Raw genomic sequence first — 16669 nt, forward strand, 5'->3', positions numbered from 1 at the left:
GTGAAAAAGTTGGCTTAATGCTCAACATTCAGAAAACTAAGGTCATGGCATCTGGTCCCATCACTTCACAGGAAACAGATGCGGAAACCGTGGAAACAGTGGCTGACTTTGTTTTGGGGGGCTCCAAAATCACTGCAGATGGTGACTGTGGCCATGAAATTAAAAGACACTTGCTCCTTAGAAGAAAAGCTATGACCAACCTAGACAACATATTAAAAAGCAGAGACATTACTTTGCCAACAAAGGTCCGTCTCAAAGCTATGGTTTTTCCAGTAGTCATGTATAGCTGTCAGAGTTGGACTATAAAGAAAGCTGAATGCTGAAGAATTGATGCTTTTGAACTGTGGTGTTGGAAAAGACTCTTGAGAGTCCCTTGGCCTGCAAGGAGATCCAGCCAGTCCATCCTAAAGGAAATCAGTCCTGAATATTCATTGGAAGGACTGAGGCTGAAGCTGAAACTCCCAATACTTTGACCACCTGATTTGAAGAAGTGACTCATAGGAAAAGACCCTGATGCTGGGCAAGACTGAAGGCAGGAGGAGGAGATGACACAGGATGAGACGGTTGGATGGCATCACCAACTGGATGGATATCAGTTTGAGTAGGCTCTGGGAGTTGCTGATGGACAGGGAAGCCTGGCATGCTGTAGTCCCTCAGGCTGCAAAGAGTTGGACACAACTGAGTGACTGAACTGAACTGAATCCTGCAAGATGATTTTTCATTAGGAAAAAAAAAGGGGGGGTTCTACTGTAATATCACTTTGAATAACCACAGTTTAAGGCATTAGTAAAAATGCTAAACAGGTTAGCATTGTAAAGGCTCTGCCATGTCCTACAGTAAAGAAACCTGTTTAGTTTTACTTGGTACAAGGTTTGCCACTCATATAGGTAAGTAATTCTTTTCATGTAGTTCCAAGAAACATACTTTGAAAAATGTAGATGAGAAATCATATCCACAATTTTTAATATATTTTCTTCTTAATTTCTCTGGGAATTTAAAATGTTTAATCTTTACATTAAAAAAGGTTTCAGGGATAAAACTGAGTTTAAACTATTTTTCCAAACTACTAAACCAAAACGGCATCATTATAGGCTAAAATACATTTTCTGACTCTTCTTCACAAAAACTAACAATACTTCTACAATACCTATGAGAGACCATTTATTGGGGCGGGGGGTAATTTACAGCAAGAAACAAGTATGCTATAACTACCACACAAAAATAATAACTTCCATTTGGTATCTGAATTAAGTGATGCAATGTGTCTACTTAGTTGAATCTGAATTCTAAGGTGGTACACGTTAAAAAGCAGTTACAACAAAAACATCATTTAGGATATAAAGCAAACAAGTAGAAAAAGTAGAAATACACCTAGCACAGGTAAAATAGGCATTTAAGAGTATGAACCAGTGAGGAATCAAGACATTCAATCTTGATGTGTCGTAAGACTGAGGTTATACTGTGTTATTGTGTAGTAACAAATAGACTTTCAAGTAACTCACTAAGCAGTTAAAATATCTTAATACTTAAATTTTAAATTAAAAAAAATTCATGTTCACTAATTATGATCATTAACATGATTAATTAACACTATTAGCACTAAACATATTAAAACAGTTGCCTATGACTGGGGACTGGGGGTGGGGGAGGAGAAAGGGGACAGGAGTGGAGAAGAAGTGTAAAGGGTAAGTGAATAGCATACTGAGCGATGCTGAGATGACGTGCCATGATTTCAATAGTGTGACTAATGTGACCCTCCAAACCTGAGGGTCTAGAAACAAGCGGAGGAAGCTTACAAAAGAAACATGAATTTAAAAAAGAAATAAAAGTAACAGGATTAGATAATATGTAAAAGGTCAAATTAAGACGATGACAAAATCTGAGTCTGAAATCATCAAATGGAACACAGAAAACTCAGCAGCAAAGTCGAGATTTATAGTTGCACGGCAGATAAGAAACAATAGAGAAAAAGCTTTAGGGAAGTATGGACAGTACAAAAACCAAAAATAAAGCAAGAAGAGAATTAAAAGACTTGTTTGATAGGAAGGAGAATCATGTTTATCAAGCCAAAAGGATGAGAAGAAAAAACAAAGGCAAAGGGAAAACACATTAGAAATCTTCAAATAGTTATGAAATAAAAATAATTTTGGAACTGAAACTAAGAACTAATCAAAATTAATATTAAACAAAATAGAAATTATTGATTCTAGCCTTCAGCAGGCTGGAAAGTAGAGAGGAGAGCAAGATGCATAGTGTTGGGAGAATAAAAGCATATAGGAAAATGCAACACAAAAAGAGTATGCTGCTGCTAAGTCGCTTCAGTCGTGTCCAACTCTGTGCGACCCCACCGACATCAGCCCACCAGGCTCGCCCGCCCCTGGGACTCTCCAGGCAAGAACACTGGAGTGGGTTGCCACTTCCTTTCCCAGTGCATGAAAGTGAAAAGTAAAAGTGAAGTCATTCAGTCGTGTCTTACTCTTCGCAACCCCATGGACCGCAGCCTACCAGGCTCCTCTGTCCATGGGATTTGCCAGGCAAGAGTACTGGAGTGGGGTGCCATTGCCTTTTCCAATAAAAAGAGTATATGGGCATGTAAACAACTAAAATAGATTTGAAAAGATATAAACTATAAATATTAGGAAATACAGTTACAAGGATAGCAGTCCTAATGTATAATTGGTAAGACCTTTATGAATTTCTTCACATTTAATTATCTGTTAGAAAGGTCATATAACAGGTCCTATCTATTGAGTCCATTCCAATAAAAAGAGTATATGGGCATGTAAACAACTAAAATAGATTTGAAAAGATATAAACTATAAATATTAGGAAATACAGTTACAAGGATAGCAGTCCTAATGTATAATTGGTAAGACCTTTATGAATTTCTTCACATTTAATTATCTGTTAGAAAGATCATATAACAGGTCCTATCTATTGAGTCCATTAAAACAGATCAATACAGAGGCAGAAACAATTAGGCATTTATTCCTACTTTAGGTCATTATATGTTTTGTAACTCTCATTAAATAATGTGTTTCTTTCTTTCTCATCATTTTAAATTAAGTTATTCAATCATCAAAATTTTATTAAGGCTGAAAAGTAGAAGTTTCTCAGTCATGTCCGACTCTTTGCGACCCCATGGACTATACAGTCCATGGAATTCTCCAGGACAGAATACTGAAGTGGGTAGCCTTTCTGTTCTCCAGGGGATCTTTCTGACCCAGGGATGGAACCTGGGTCTTCCACATTGCAGGCGGATTCTTTACCAGCTGAGTCACAAGGGAAGCAGCTTCTTACATTTTTGGAATAAGTGGGTTGAACATATGTAATAGGGAATTTTTCTATAAGTGATCTGTTTTCAGATGTCTCTTTGATCACACAATATCTAAAAACAGAAAGGAATTCCTTCCCTTGCTTTCAGATAAAAATGAAGGTAACTGGGATTATCATACATGAAGAGACCAACACAACTAAATCTGATGGTAACCTAAAATAGTAGTTATTCCTGTGACTCTATGGCATATATGCCATGTTTCTGTAATGTTAAGATCATAATGTATCTTTACCAGGATTTCAGGGCTGGGCAGACACATTTACGACACTTTTAAACTGTGAGTCATCTTGGGAGGGGTTCCAAAGCAAAAGAGCCAACCTGGCAGCAACCATGACAACACGTAAATGCTCCACACGCGACCATCAAAACTGATCCTCTGGAGACAGACTTCTTAACGAGGCCCACTATTTCCTCCTAGGGCAATCTCCCTGAAAACATTTCACATAATTGTAAAATACAGCAGTCTGCTAACAGTCTGACCTTGGTAGGGACAGACACAGAAAGCTTCTCTTTAAGAAACTGTCTTAATGTAAAAATTTTATTAAGGCAATTTAGTCTTTAGAAAAGAACAATGTCTGCTATGAAGGAGGCATTCAATAAATACTTACTGAATGAATAAGTGAATGTAAGGCCAAGGTATGAGGAATAACACAGAGGTATCAAAAACTCTTAAGTATTAGTGAAAGCAATAACTAAACAAATCATAAAGTGCATGGTCTACTCTAGTCATTTATCCCCATATTTTCCTCTTTACTTGGTAGAAACCCTTGTTCGAGGGACAGTATTCCTTATATCCCAGATAAGACAGATGCCAACAAAGTGAAGCAGTAGGAATTCACTCACCCACTGGGCTGCTTCCAGCTCCATTTGGCACTGTGAGGTCCGAAGTGCTCAACATCCCACCTAACAACATTACAGAGAGAGGAGAGAGGGCAAGAAGTGAATGCGAACTGACTCTCCTTATCTGAATGAGAATGACCTGCCCAGAGGTGACCCTCACTTCATTCCTAAAACACACAAAAATAAAAACTAGCCCAGTCTGAACTAGGCATTATGATGTAGTCAAAACATACAGGCACTCATTTATCAAGCTCTGGACATGTCTGCCGTCTTGTGACTCAATACCAAGTAAGTACATATTGACAAGAACAGGGGCAGTGCTAATGAGTGCTATAAAACCTAGGAATAATGGGACAGGAGATAATTGCATTATACACAGAGATGCAGTAAATGCACCTCAAATTTCTGAGTTAATGAACAAATCAGGAGGAAGGGGATGCAGAAAATGCTCTAAGTGAGTCTACTTCTCCATTTATTTTTTAACACAACTGGCTCACAATCAATTTTTAATCTTTATGATATCCTAAATAAATTGTCTGCCTGTCTAGGTGTAGTGTCCCCATGATATGGAAAGCTTATTTTCCAAAATAGGCAGGTTCTCTATTTGTTCCACAATACCTGTACAATGCTAGAGCCACAGACTTTCAAAAAAAAATACTTTACAATGGGGGCAATTATGTAGTAGTGACTTGCTCATCAAAGCAAGAACGTTAAGAGTAGCAGAATAAGAAACTGTTCATATCAGCAATTAGTTTTTTCATTCTTTTAGCTAAAGAATCAGAAGAATAAGTATCAGTACATACCTGCACTGCCAGTACTTGGTGGTCTCTGAGGAGCTCCAGGGGATACATTTCTATGTAATGTGGCTTGGGGTGGAGAGAGCATGCTTGTATCTGCTAATGCGGAGCTGGCTGCCAAAGACGGGGACACAAGCGAACTCCCTGGGTTAGTGTAAGACAAAGCACTGGGGCTGGTCACAGGGACTGTGACAGACATTGAGAAATTCTGAGGTGGCAGACCGGGCTGTAAATAAAGAACAAGGAAGAGAAGACTGTTAAGTTTCATTTTCATCTAATTAAATTTAATAACTTATGCACTTTAATTTGGTAAGGTAACACTAGTTACTAAAAGTAGAGGATGGAGGTAAGTTCTTAAAATAAATTTGCAGGTTTAACTTTCTTTACAATTATATGAGAATCTTTACCATGAACATTTTCAACTTCAATTTTTATACAGTAATACATATATTCTAATATAATATGTACATTATATATTTCAAATATTCATAGAGATGAACATGAAAGGCCAGAACCTGATATTAAAGATGTGCTGTCCAACTTAAAACATTATAAATACATCATTGTTACCAAGAAAGCATAAATTAGCACTTATATACATGCAAATCAGTTTAGTAACATTACACTTCAGTTGGGAGATTCCAAATATAACAAAAGAGAGAAAGGATGTACACGTATTATAAACTTCATACATCAAATCTGCCCTGGTCTGATTTAATTCACTAACCTTCATGGACAAAACTAAAAAAAAAAAGCCAAATTTTATATATATATATATATAACACAATGCACAAGTGTAATAAAAATGCAAAAAAAAAAAAAACTTAAGCAAAATTAACTACTGACAAGTTATCTTTAAATGTATAAAGATTAAATTACAAAGTTATGTTACTTTCCTCCAAAATATACCACGGTCCCTTAAAAACAGTATTTTCAATTTTCCTCTTTCATTTCCTCCATAGGCCACTTATACTTGTTAACCATGATAAATATAACAATCCTCTTTATAATTTGAGAGAAAATAAAAAACTTTACTCTCCTTACATTTTAAAACAGTGATTTCCAAATTAAGGTAATACTACTAATTCAAAGTTGAAAGAGTATAAATAACTAAGTACTTTATTCGATAGTTTATTTCAGGGAGAAAATTATAACTCATTAAAAGATATAAAACAATAGATACATGATAAAAACTTTTTAAAGGTAAAGCACTTTTATTTATATAAAGTTTTTGCAGCTTAACGTTATCTGCAAGGTCTCCAACATCCATATGAGGTCAAAAGGAATTTTACTTTATTTTTTCTGTTGTTATCTTTCCTAAGAAGGATATTACCACAAAAATATCTCCTTAAATCTGTTGTCCATGGGCTTCTTCTTATAGCATCAGACTATTTTGAAGAAATAATCCATAATACATACTTCAGGGCATAGTTTTAAGAGAATTAACTCTGGTAGTGAAATAAATAGCAGTGGCACCAATTTATTCAGGAAGACTACAACACATACACATAGTGTTAGAAAAATTAGATCAAGAATAACTGTCTTAAGCAACTCTTGCCAATGGAACTTCAGTGAGAACTCTTTGAACTATCAAAAGAGCACTGTTTTACCATTAGATGTGTGAGCATGGAAAATTTTTTAAGTATAACTATTTGTTTTGCAACCAATTTAAGAACACTGTTTCCTTAAATTAAAATCAAGTCAAGGCGCTCTTCCTTAACACTGACAGTGCAAGAAAAGAATAGGAATTTGGAGGTACTGTCACCAAGTTGTTTTAGGACACTTACAAAGAGTCAAAAAGTAAGCTACTATTATAGCAATTATATAAAATAATTAAAAACAATTTTGAAGCACCAAATTATGTAATGAAATCTAGCTATTTTATATTTTATAGTCTCAAAATCTAAAGTCCATATAGTATTTTAAAAGTCGTGAGAGGGAGAGGGAAGTCTCAAATGCATCCTTATATTTAAAATCATGGGAATTTAAAGCTGGAAGGGACCTTAAAAAATTTATGTGAGCCAATTCATTCACTTTACAGATGAGGAAATTGGAATCTAGGATGTTTAGATGCCCTATTCAAAAGTAAGGAGATAGTAGCAGAGCCCAGATTAGGATGTTTTCTCTTCACTTCTGCATTTAAGACACTGAAGATGTACTACTGTTAAGATTTCCACAATTTTATCTTGAAGTTCTATAAATTCAAAAGAAATTCGTCCCTCCCCCTCCCCCCCCCCTTCTACTTACTGCTGTCATCACCCACTGTGAAAACAAACAACAAGAGGTGTGGTCAGTCTCTTCATGCACAAGATAAAAGCACAAACCATCCTTTAGTACTCACTGCGATTTTATGATTCCGCATCATATTATCAAATTCCTCATTAATTTTTTTATATTTTTCTTCTGTATGTGGAGTTAGCACATAGGAAGTATCAGGGTCTGGGCTGTCGCACCCTCTGTGTTCCTTCTTGTTCAGAGCCTAAATAATGAAGTTAACAAAAAGGATCAACAAATAAAAAGTAGAGGTAAAGTAAAAGTACTTACAGGGCCTCGTTTGAAAATAAAATCACTATCTTCATTTAGTTTGCTGAATCTGTCCTCCGAGAGTGGACTGTGCTCAAAGTAATCGTCAGCATCAGGGCTCTCACAACCATTAAGGCCTTTTTTTCTTAAAGTCTGAAATACAATTGGAAAATTCACACACAAATGATACTAACTTGCCATGAGTCTTTTTTGTAAAAAGTAAGAGAGCACAGACTGAATGAACTGAGTAATACAAGAGCCACTGAAATGGTTTTAAATGATCACAAGTGTACTGTAATTCTTCAAATAAGGTAATCCTTATCATAAGCAAAATTATGTTCCCATTGTACATTAAGAGAAAAGGAGTATTTCCATATTTGGATTCTTCCTTTCCAAACTTCCTAGAGAATATGAAATTACTCACTGTTCTGATAATTACAATCTAAATCTGATTACAGCCTAATCAACATGTCTGACAGGATCAATGAGTATGAGATCCCAAAATATATCAAGATGATACTTTGAGAAGTTATTGCAGCATCTTTATGAAATGAACATTTCAGCAACTTCATCTACTGACATTCCTTTTGGCCTGAGAGTTTATCCCATTCACCAGAAAGAATATGCACGATATCCCAATAATTTCATCCCTAATTTGTTCTTAAATGCTATGATTTTCCTGTCAATGCAGGAGATGTAAGAGATGTGGGTTCAATCCCTGGGTTAGGAAGACTCCTCTGGATGAGGAAATAGCAACACACTCTAGGGCTTCCCTTATAGCCCCGTTGGTAAAGAATCTGCCTGCAATGCAGGAGACCCTGGTTCAATTCCTGGGTCAGGAAGATCCACTGGAGAAAGGATAGGCTATCCACTCCAGTGGGCTTCCCTTCTTGGGCTTCCCTTGTGGCTCAGCTGGTAAAGAATCCGCCTGCAATGCAGGAGACGTGGATTCAATCCCTGGGTTGGGAAGATCCCCTGGAGAAGGGAAAGGCTTCAGTACTCTGGCCTGGAGAATTCCATGGACTACACAGTCCATGGGGTCGCAAAGAGTCGAACAGGACTGAGTGACTTTCACCTTCACGTATTCTTCCCTGGAAGATCCACGGACAGAGGAACCTGGAGTTCTACAGTCCATGTGGTCACAGAGTTGGACACGACTGAAGCAACTTAGCATGCACGCACATTGATTTTCCTACATAACTCTGAAGCATAAAAACTCAAATACCTATCTATGTATGACAGCAATGACTCTTTCTTACACAGAATGTACATATTACTGACTTCACAAATCTTTAAATTTTGTGATAAAAACTAATTCAGCATGATATTTCCCACCCTTTGCTACCTCTTTCTATAGAGCTCCCTCATGGATTAATTTAATCCACTGAATTGACTTTCTGGAGAATTTTCTTGAATGTCCTGGACCATATTGATTATTTTTCTGTTTTCTTACTTAAGGATAAAAATATAGTGAACAGTTTTTTTTTTTTCATATTGCATTTTTCTTAAAATCACTACAAAATGACTTGTTTAGTTAAAAGACTAGGGCTTACTAATCTATAGAATATTAATTAACTTCCAGAATGTCTAAATTTAAAAAAAAATCCTCATCGGTCTTATTATAAAGTAGAATTTTTTTTAAAGTAGATTTTTAAGCTCAACAACTTAGATAGCTTTTAGATTTGCTGATTTTCAAGCCAACCACAGAGAAATTTTCAGATGTTAAAATTTTCCAAGTAGGCATACCAACTTAGCCTAAGAAATGTTTGAACAATAGACTAACATTAGATGAATGCATTTGTACTGCAAATGATTATTTATGTTAACTTAAGGTATATTTTAAATTAATTCATAATAATGGATCTTGGTATCCTTTCAAACATGATTTATAATAACTGTGAATGCTACTTAAATTCTTTTCTTGAAAGTAGTAAAATATAAACACACAATACATTAAGATATGAGAATTTTTTAAAAATTTGTCTGGTCCATTTTTAAATTTCACTTTGTTCAATTTGATGCTTAAAGAATCAGAAGTAATCATTGGGATGTCTATGTTAACTGCTCAAATTTCTTGGCATGCACTGGGAATCCCACCATAATGCCTCAAACTTCCACCACAACACATCACTAAACATGAGCAGACAGCATCAGTTCAGTTCAGTTCAATTGCTCAGTCATGTCCGACTCTGCAACCCATGAACTGCAGCATGCCAGGCCTCTCTGTCCATCACCGACTACCAGAGTTCACTCAAATTCTTGTCCATCGAGTCCGTGATGCCATCCAGCTTTTTCATCCTCTTCCCCTCATCCTCGTCCCCTTCTCCTCCTGCACCCAATCTCTCCCAGCATCAGAGTCTTTTCCAATCACTCAACTCTTTGCATGAAGTGGCCAAAGGACTGGAGCTTCAGCTTTAGCATCCGTCCTAACAAAGAACACCCAGGACTGATCTCCTTTAGAATGGACTGGTTTGATCTCCTTGCAGTCCAAGGGACTCTCAAGAGTCTTCTCCAACACCACAGTTCAAAAGCATCAATTCTTCGGCACTCAGCTTTCTTCAAAGTCCAACTCTCACATCTATACATGACCACTGGAAAAACCATAGCCTTGACTAGATGGACCTTTGTTGGCAAAGTAATGTCTCTGCTTTTGAATATGCTATCTAGGTTGGTCATAACTTTTCTTCCAAGGAGTAAGCATGTTTTAATTTCATGGCTGCAATCACCATCTGCAGTGATTTTAGAGACTCCAAAAATAAAGTCTGACACTGTTTCCACTGTTTCCCCATCTGTTTCCCATGAAGTAATGGGACCAGTTGCCATGATCTTAGTTTTCTGAATGCTGAGCTTTAAGCCAACTTTTTCACTCTCCTCTTTCACTGTCATCAAGAGGCTTTTTAGCTCCTCTTCACTTTCTGCCATAAGGGTGGTGTCATCTGCATATCTGAGGTTATTGATATTTCTCCCAGCAATCTTGATTCCAGCTTGTGCTTCTTCCAGTCCAGCGTTTCTCATGATGTACTCTGCACAGAAGTTAAAGAAGCAGGGTGACAATATACAGCCTTGACGTACTCCTTTACCTGTTTGGAACCAGTCTGTTGTTCCATGTCCAGTTCTAACTGTTGCTTCCTGACCTGCATATACGTTTCTCAAGAGGCCGATCAGGTGGTCTGGTATTCCCATCTCTTTCAGAATTTTCTACAGTTTACTGTGATCCACAGAGTCAAAGGCTTTGGCATAGTCAATGAAGCAGAAATAGATGTTTTTCTGGAACTCTCTTGCTTTTTCAATGATCCAGCAGAGGTTGGCAATTTGATCTCTGGTTCCTCTGCCTCTTCTAAAACCAGCTCAAACATCTGGAAGTTCACAGTTCACATATTGCTAAAGCCTGGCTTGGAGAATTTTGAGCATTGCTTTACTAGCGTGTGAGGCAGCATACACCACACCTATTTCTCCAAAATTAGCCTCAAGGCTCTAAGTTATATATGTGGGTCTAAGTAATCACTGAACTTTTATGTATACTTAGTCATAAAAAGTCCTGTTGTTTCTAACTAAAGGGTGAAGATAAATTCTGCCCCATTCATGGTAGCAAATTCTGCCTGCCAAAGCTCTGCAACTTGCTATCAGCAATGAAGAAGTTAACACTGAGAATACTGGAACACAATGAACTCTCATAACCAACACAGCTACAGAAACAACAAATACAGTAGATGCCTATATACAGATTTTATCATGAAGTTGATTTATTCTATACTGAAATCTCCAGATATTTCTCCCTCCTATTCCTATACCTTAAGGCTAGGTAATTCACAGTCTTGCTCTTCTAGTAACAACAATCACCCAAGTGTGTCTCTCTGAACATTTTCAAATTACAGAAGAAAAAGAATATGGCCTTTGTTTAATAATCACACACTTTTATCCTAGAAGAGTAGGGTTAACCCTACTTGTACTAATGAGGAAGAAAACTGTTCTGGTATCTCCAGTTCTGCAAGCCTTCACTTTAGATGGGGTTCCTGTCATGGTGAGAGAATTCAAGAGGCTGTATCAGCTCTACAGATAAGCTCATGTACCTCTGCTGGATATCCAACTTGGGTTTTATCACTAGAACATGAAGAGTTGTTTTGCGGATCCAACTACCATAAAAAGACTTTTTCTGTCTTCTTTATCAATACACCATACCATAATATTAAAAGTTTCTCCTGTGTCACTGGTACTAACAAGTGGAATGCTGGTATCTATTAACAAGGTCAGGCGAGGCATATAAGAAACAGGCTAGCTTCAGCTTTCTTAAATACTGCAAGCTAGCCTCAATAAAAACACTTGGAAAATACAACCTGAAAGGTCACCATTAAGGGGAGAGTCTGCTTTTAAGTGGGAACATTCAAGAATATTAGCACTGTGTACTCTTTATAGTTATTACTGATGATAATAATGTTCCACATTCTTAAGTAAGCAAGATTTTTAAAGTATTTCATTCTTATACATGTGATTGACAGTTTTTCAGACCATTATGGCAAAACTTAAGGGGAAGACTCTATTGTGCCAGAATAATTTGATATTTTCAGGGGCATACATCACTTAAGTTAATGTATTCTATTTGCTTTTCTTAAATGACTGTATTCTGAAGTATAGATTATGAATTGCTAAAGGGATCAATGGGTGATGAAAAATTAAATTATTAATCAATTTATGCTGTCTTGATACAATCTGTTCTGTGTCTTTATATCAGTGTTCCAAATATATCTAAAGGGTCTAACTAGAAACATTATTTACATGAAATTGTAAAATTAGTGTACCTACAAATTTTATCAATCTATTTCTACAGAAGACAGACATTTTATTTTTGGAGTGTCAGTTAAACACTTTTAAAAACACAAACTTTCTACTTGTCACAACAAAGTTAAACTCTTTAATAGCTTTTCTTTTTGTGATGTTGAGAAATTTTACATAGGTTTTAAATAATGAATACCCTTAGATAACATTTACCTTCAATACTCATTACATAAAGACAGATTGTAAAAATTTCTTAAAGGGATGAAAAAATAATTGCTAAGTGTCCTTAATTTAAAGCAATGCATCCATTAGGACACATCCTTCCAGGTTATCTGATTCATTGAGGTTTGTGCTGGTCTTTGAGCTCTTTTACAACTCTGCAGAAACAGAAGTTTATTTGTAGAAAGCTGAGAGTAATACAAATAATTACCGTTTATAGACATACAAATAGATGCTGTCTGCGGGTGGTCTCAACTGACCTCTTTTCTCAATGAGGAAGAGGTCAGTTTTGCATCTATGAATAAAATTCATTTTGCCTTCTTGATGAGTGACAGTCACATTCAACTCTGAGACCCCATGGACTGCAGCCGGCCAGACTCCTCTCTCTACTGGAATTCTCCAGGCAAGAATACTGGAGTGGGTAGCCATTCCCTTCTCCAGGGAATCTTCCCAGCCCAGCGACTGAATCTGGGTCCCCTGCATTGCAGGCAGAGTCTTCACTGTCTGAATCAACAGAAAAGCTTCTAGATGGGCTCATGCACTTGTCTTTGGGTTTACCTTTGGATTTACCTTTAACCAGCTGCAACATTTTTTGTGCTCCCTCAGAAATTAGTAAGTTAAACTCTTGACATGTTCATTATATAGCTGAGAGTCATGATTTTACCTTTTTCTGGAGAAAACACAAAACGACCTGTTTAACAGTTCTAAGAGTGAAATCACCCTTGACTCATGATTCACAGCAGATCCAAATGCAGGGGAAAGAGTCTGCTCTTTTTAGAACTTAGTACTGGACTGAGTATTTAAAAACAATGTGCTGTTAAAATTTTTTTAAATATTTGATTACCTAATTAATGACCTGTATTAATTTATTATGGTATCAACAATTAAGATAATTATGATCAGAGAATTATCAGATTTTAGTCCTCTTATTCAAGAAATTAAGGAGAATAATCCTTAATTTTTGTGACAATTCATAAATGAAATTATTATTCATACTACAGTATTAAGAGTGTAATCATCTAAAAGTGCAAACCACAGACTCTCTCAAAACAGGGTTCCTTCTCCATCTGAAGCTTACGAGGGCCAAAGTAAAATTTAAGCTATTGGGGAAAGAGTAGGTAGTGTTTTGACTATAAGCATTTCCAGGGAGAAGGAATCCCTATAATGTATCTAAACTTTCCAAACAGCATATACCTAAATCAAACTTACAAGTAAAAGGATGTTTTCTTCTCAGTTTTGGTATTAATTAAATCAGTTTTGTTGAAATGAAGAGTAACTTGAAGCTCACTTTATAGTTGGATGAGAGTAATGATTTTATACCTTCTTCCAAATCTATTCTGAAACTTTGAAAAACTATACACCCAAGTGACAAATGCACATTTTCATTTGGATATTCGGCTAATATCACTACTTCAATTTAATCAAGATGGAATTTCTTATCTTTTATCAAGTATCAATAGATCTCCTCTTTGGACTTAGCTATGTCTAGTCAACACAGCAAGCAATCTTGCTGTTCACTTTGCTCCCTCCCCACATTAACATGGAATTCCAAATTTTGTAGATATATTATTCCACTTCTACTGCCTCCATACTCACGCAGGCCTGTGCTGCTTTATACCTGGACTCTTACTATACCTTCCTTCACTTCTCTTTCTTCTAATTTGTCCCATAAATTGTTACAGATTCAGTTCTCTTCCATATCACTTTGTATTTGTCACCCTTGTTTTAAATATTTGATGGCTCTCAGTGATCTAAAAGCAGTACTCTCTCAACTTTTTAGATTATCCCACCCCACCTGTAAACATATTTCATGCACAGCCCCTAATATATGCATACACTGAAAAAATTATAAGCATGAATGACTGTCAATCTTCTAAAACAGTAACAAACAAATCTTGGGATAAAATATAATTTCTATTATTTTCTCCCTGAAACTGCAGTAGTTTTATACATCTTACATCCCTCCTGAAATAACAAACATGGAGTACAAAATCAAAATTCCTTAGCCTGACTGCAAGTTACCTAAAAGCCTTTTTTTCCTTTCCCATTTTTATGCTCCCTGAAACTTCTGACCCAGCCAGAGTAGTCAAAATTACTGTCCTCCTTACAGTCATAAAAATCCCTCACTGATGTTACCCCACTTGCTTGAAACCCTGTCTTCTCTCTTACCTGTGTGACTACCTTATAGCTCACTGTGGCCTAGTTTGAACTGCATTTTTCCATGAAACCTTCTTTCCCCACTGCTTCATATGCTGAAATTGTAAGAGCACTTACTCTTCAGAGCATTCATGTAACATATGCAACACTGTATTTACTTCAGTTCAGTTCAGTCGCTCAGTCGTGTCCGACTCTTTGCGACCCCATGAATCGCAGCACGCCAGGCCTCCCTGTCCATCACCATCTCCCGGAGTTCACTCAGATTCATGTCCATCGAGTCCATGATGCCATCCAGCCATCTCATCCTCTGTTGTCCCCTTCTTCTCCTGCCCCCAATCCCTCCCAGCATCAGAGTCTTTTCCAATCAGTCAACTCTTCTCATGAGGTGGCCAAAGTACTGGAGTTTCAGCTTTAGCATCATTCCTTCCAAAGAAATCCCAGGGTTGATCTCCTTCAGAATGGACTGGTTGGATCTCCTTGCAGTCCAAGGGACTCTCAAGAGTCTTCTCCAACACCACAGTTAAAAAGCATCAATTCTTCGGCACTCAGCTTTCTTCAAAGTCCAACTCTCACATCCATACATGACCACAGGGAAAACCATAGCCTTGACTAGGCAGACCTTAGTCAGCAAAGTAGTGTCTCTGCTTTTGAATATACTATCTAGGTTGGTCATAACTTTTCTTCCAAGGAGTAAGCGTCTTTTAGTTTCATGGCTGCAGTCACCATCTGCAATGATTTTGAAGCCCCCCAAAATAAAGTCTGACACTGTTTCCCATCTATTTCCCATGAAGTGACGGGACCGGATGCCATGATCTTCGTTTTCTGAATGCTGAGCTTTAAGCCAACTTTTTCGCTCTCCTCTTTCACTTTCATCAAGAGGCTTTTAGTTTCTCTTCACTTTCTGCCATAAGGGTGGTGTCATCTGCATATCTGAGGTTACTGATATTTCTCCCAGCAATCTTGAGTCCAGCTTGTGCTTCTTCCAGTCCAGTGTTTCTCATGATGTACTCTGCATAGAAGTTAAATAAGCAGGGTGACAATATACAGCCTTGACATACTCCTTTTCCTATTTGGAACCAGTCTGTTGTTCCATGTCCAGTTCTAACTGTTTCCTGGCCTGCATACAGATTTCTCAACAGGCAGGTTAGGTGGTTTGGTATTCCCATCTCTTGAAGAATTTTCCAGAGTTTGTGATCCACACAAAGGCTTTGGGATAGTCAATAAAGAAGAAATAGATGTTTTTCAGGAACTCTCTTGCTTTTTTTCCTGTATTCTTCAACTAATGTATGAACTTTCAGACTGAAGTATAGACTGCTTTACATTTTCAGAGTCTAGACAAACAAGGTGCCACACACATATGAAATATTTATTAATACCTGCACAATAAAAAAAACCACATAGCAAAGGAGAGACCAGGATGATGTGATGTTACTTCAGATGTTTTCTAAAACAAAAAGTTATGAATTTGTTATATTTAAGCAATAATATAAGGCAATTCAGAGACATTAATTTGTACTAGGTCGATCCACAGAAATTGTTGACAGCTGACTGCATCTGAATCACAAAAATACAATTTTATAACTATAATTTCGTATGCAAGTTCAACTAATAACAATCTAGACTCTGAAAGCTTCTGGGATACTCTCCAGTGGGCTTTTGGATACGAAAGATTAGAACTGGTAGTGCAAGAAGACCTCTCATTTTAAGTGTACATTTAGCTATAATCAACTAACAGCCAAAAGTTCTTATTTTGGATCTTATGTTAAACAAAGACGGCTGAAGAATAAACCAAGAGGTCTAAAAATCAAAAGTCATACTTTTCTTAAATAAGAGAAACTCCATGTCATCTACAGAGGATCAACTCTGTTAAAAAAATCATGTTAGCACTGAGACAAAGGTCCACAGTTCACTAAATCTTTTATACTACTGAGAAAGCATCAGCAAGACAGTATCATAACTTAAGTTTCTTTAAAATTTGGGAATTATGTTCTGGTTACAAAAATGGCTAATTGTATAAGAACCT

General features: G+C 36.8%; 1 protein-coding gene across 17 annotated transcripts in view; it reads right to left on the reverse strand.

Annotated features, from left to right (window-relative positions):
• The window catches only part of MEF2A (myocyte enhancer factor 2A), a 186402-nt gene that overhangs the window by 43590 nt on the left and 126143 nt on the right, over window positions 1–16669 (reverse strand). For 12 of the 17 annotated variants that reach the window (XM_042235042.1, XM_012098353.4, XM_012098352.4 and 9 more), the window contains 3 exons: window positions 7316–7453; window positions 4981–5200; window positions 4181–4240 (listed from right to left, as the gene is read on the reverse strand). In XM_042235042.1, the coding sequence (XP_042090976.1) occupies window positions 4181–4240; window positions 4981–5200; window positions 7316–7453 (418 nt within the window). Of the gene's footprint in view, window positions 1–4180; window positions 4241–4980; window positions 5201–7315; window positions 7454–7518; window positions 7651–16669 lie in introns of all 17 variants that reach the window. The other 5 variants (XM_060401555.1, XM_004017715.5, XM_012098350.4 and 2 more) reach the window with 2 other exon arrangements.

This window comes from Ovis aries, chromosome 18, assembly GCF_016772045.2.
Source record: "Ovis aries strain OAR_USU_Benz2616 breed Rambouillet chromosome 18, ARS-UI_Ramb_v3.0, whole genome shotgun sequence".
NCBI classification, from domain to species: Eukaryota; Metazoa; Chordata; class Mammalia; order Artiodactyla; family Bovidae; genus Ovis; species Ovis aries.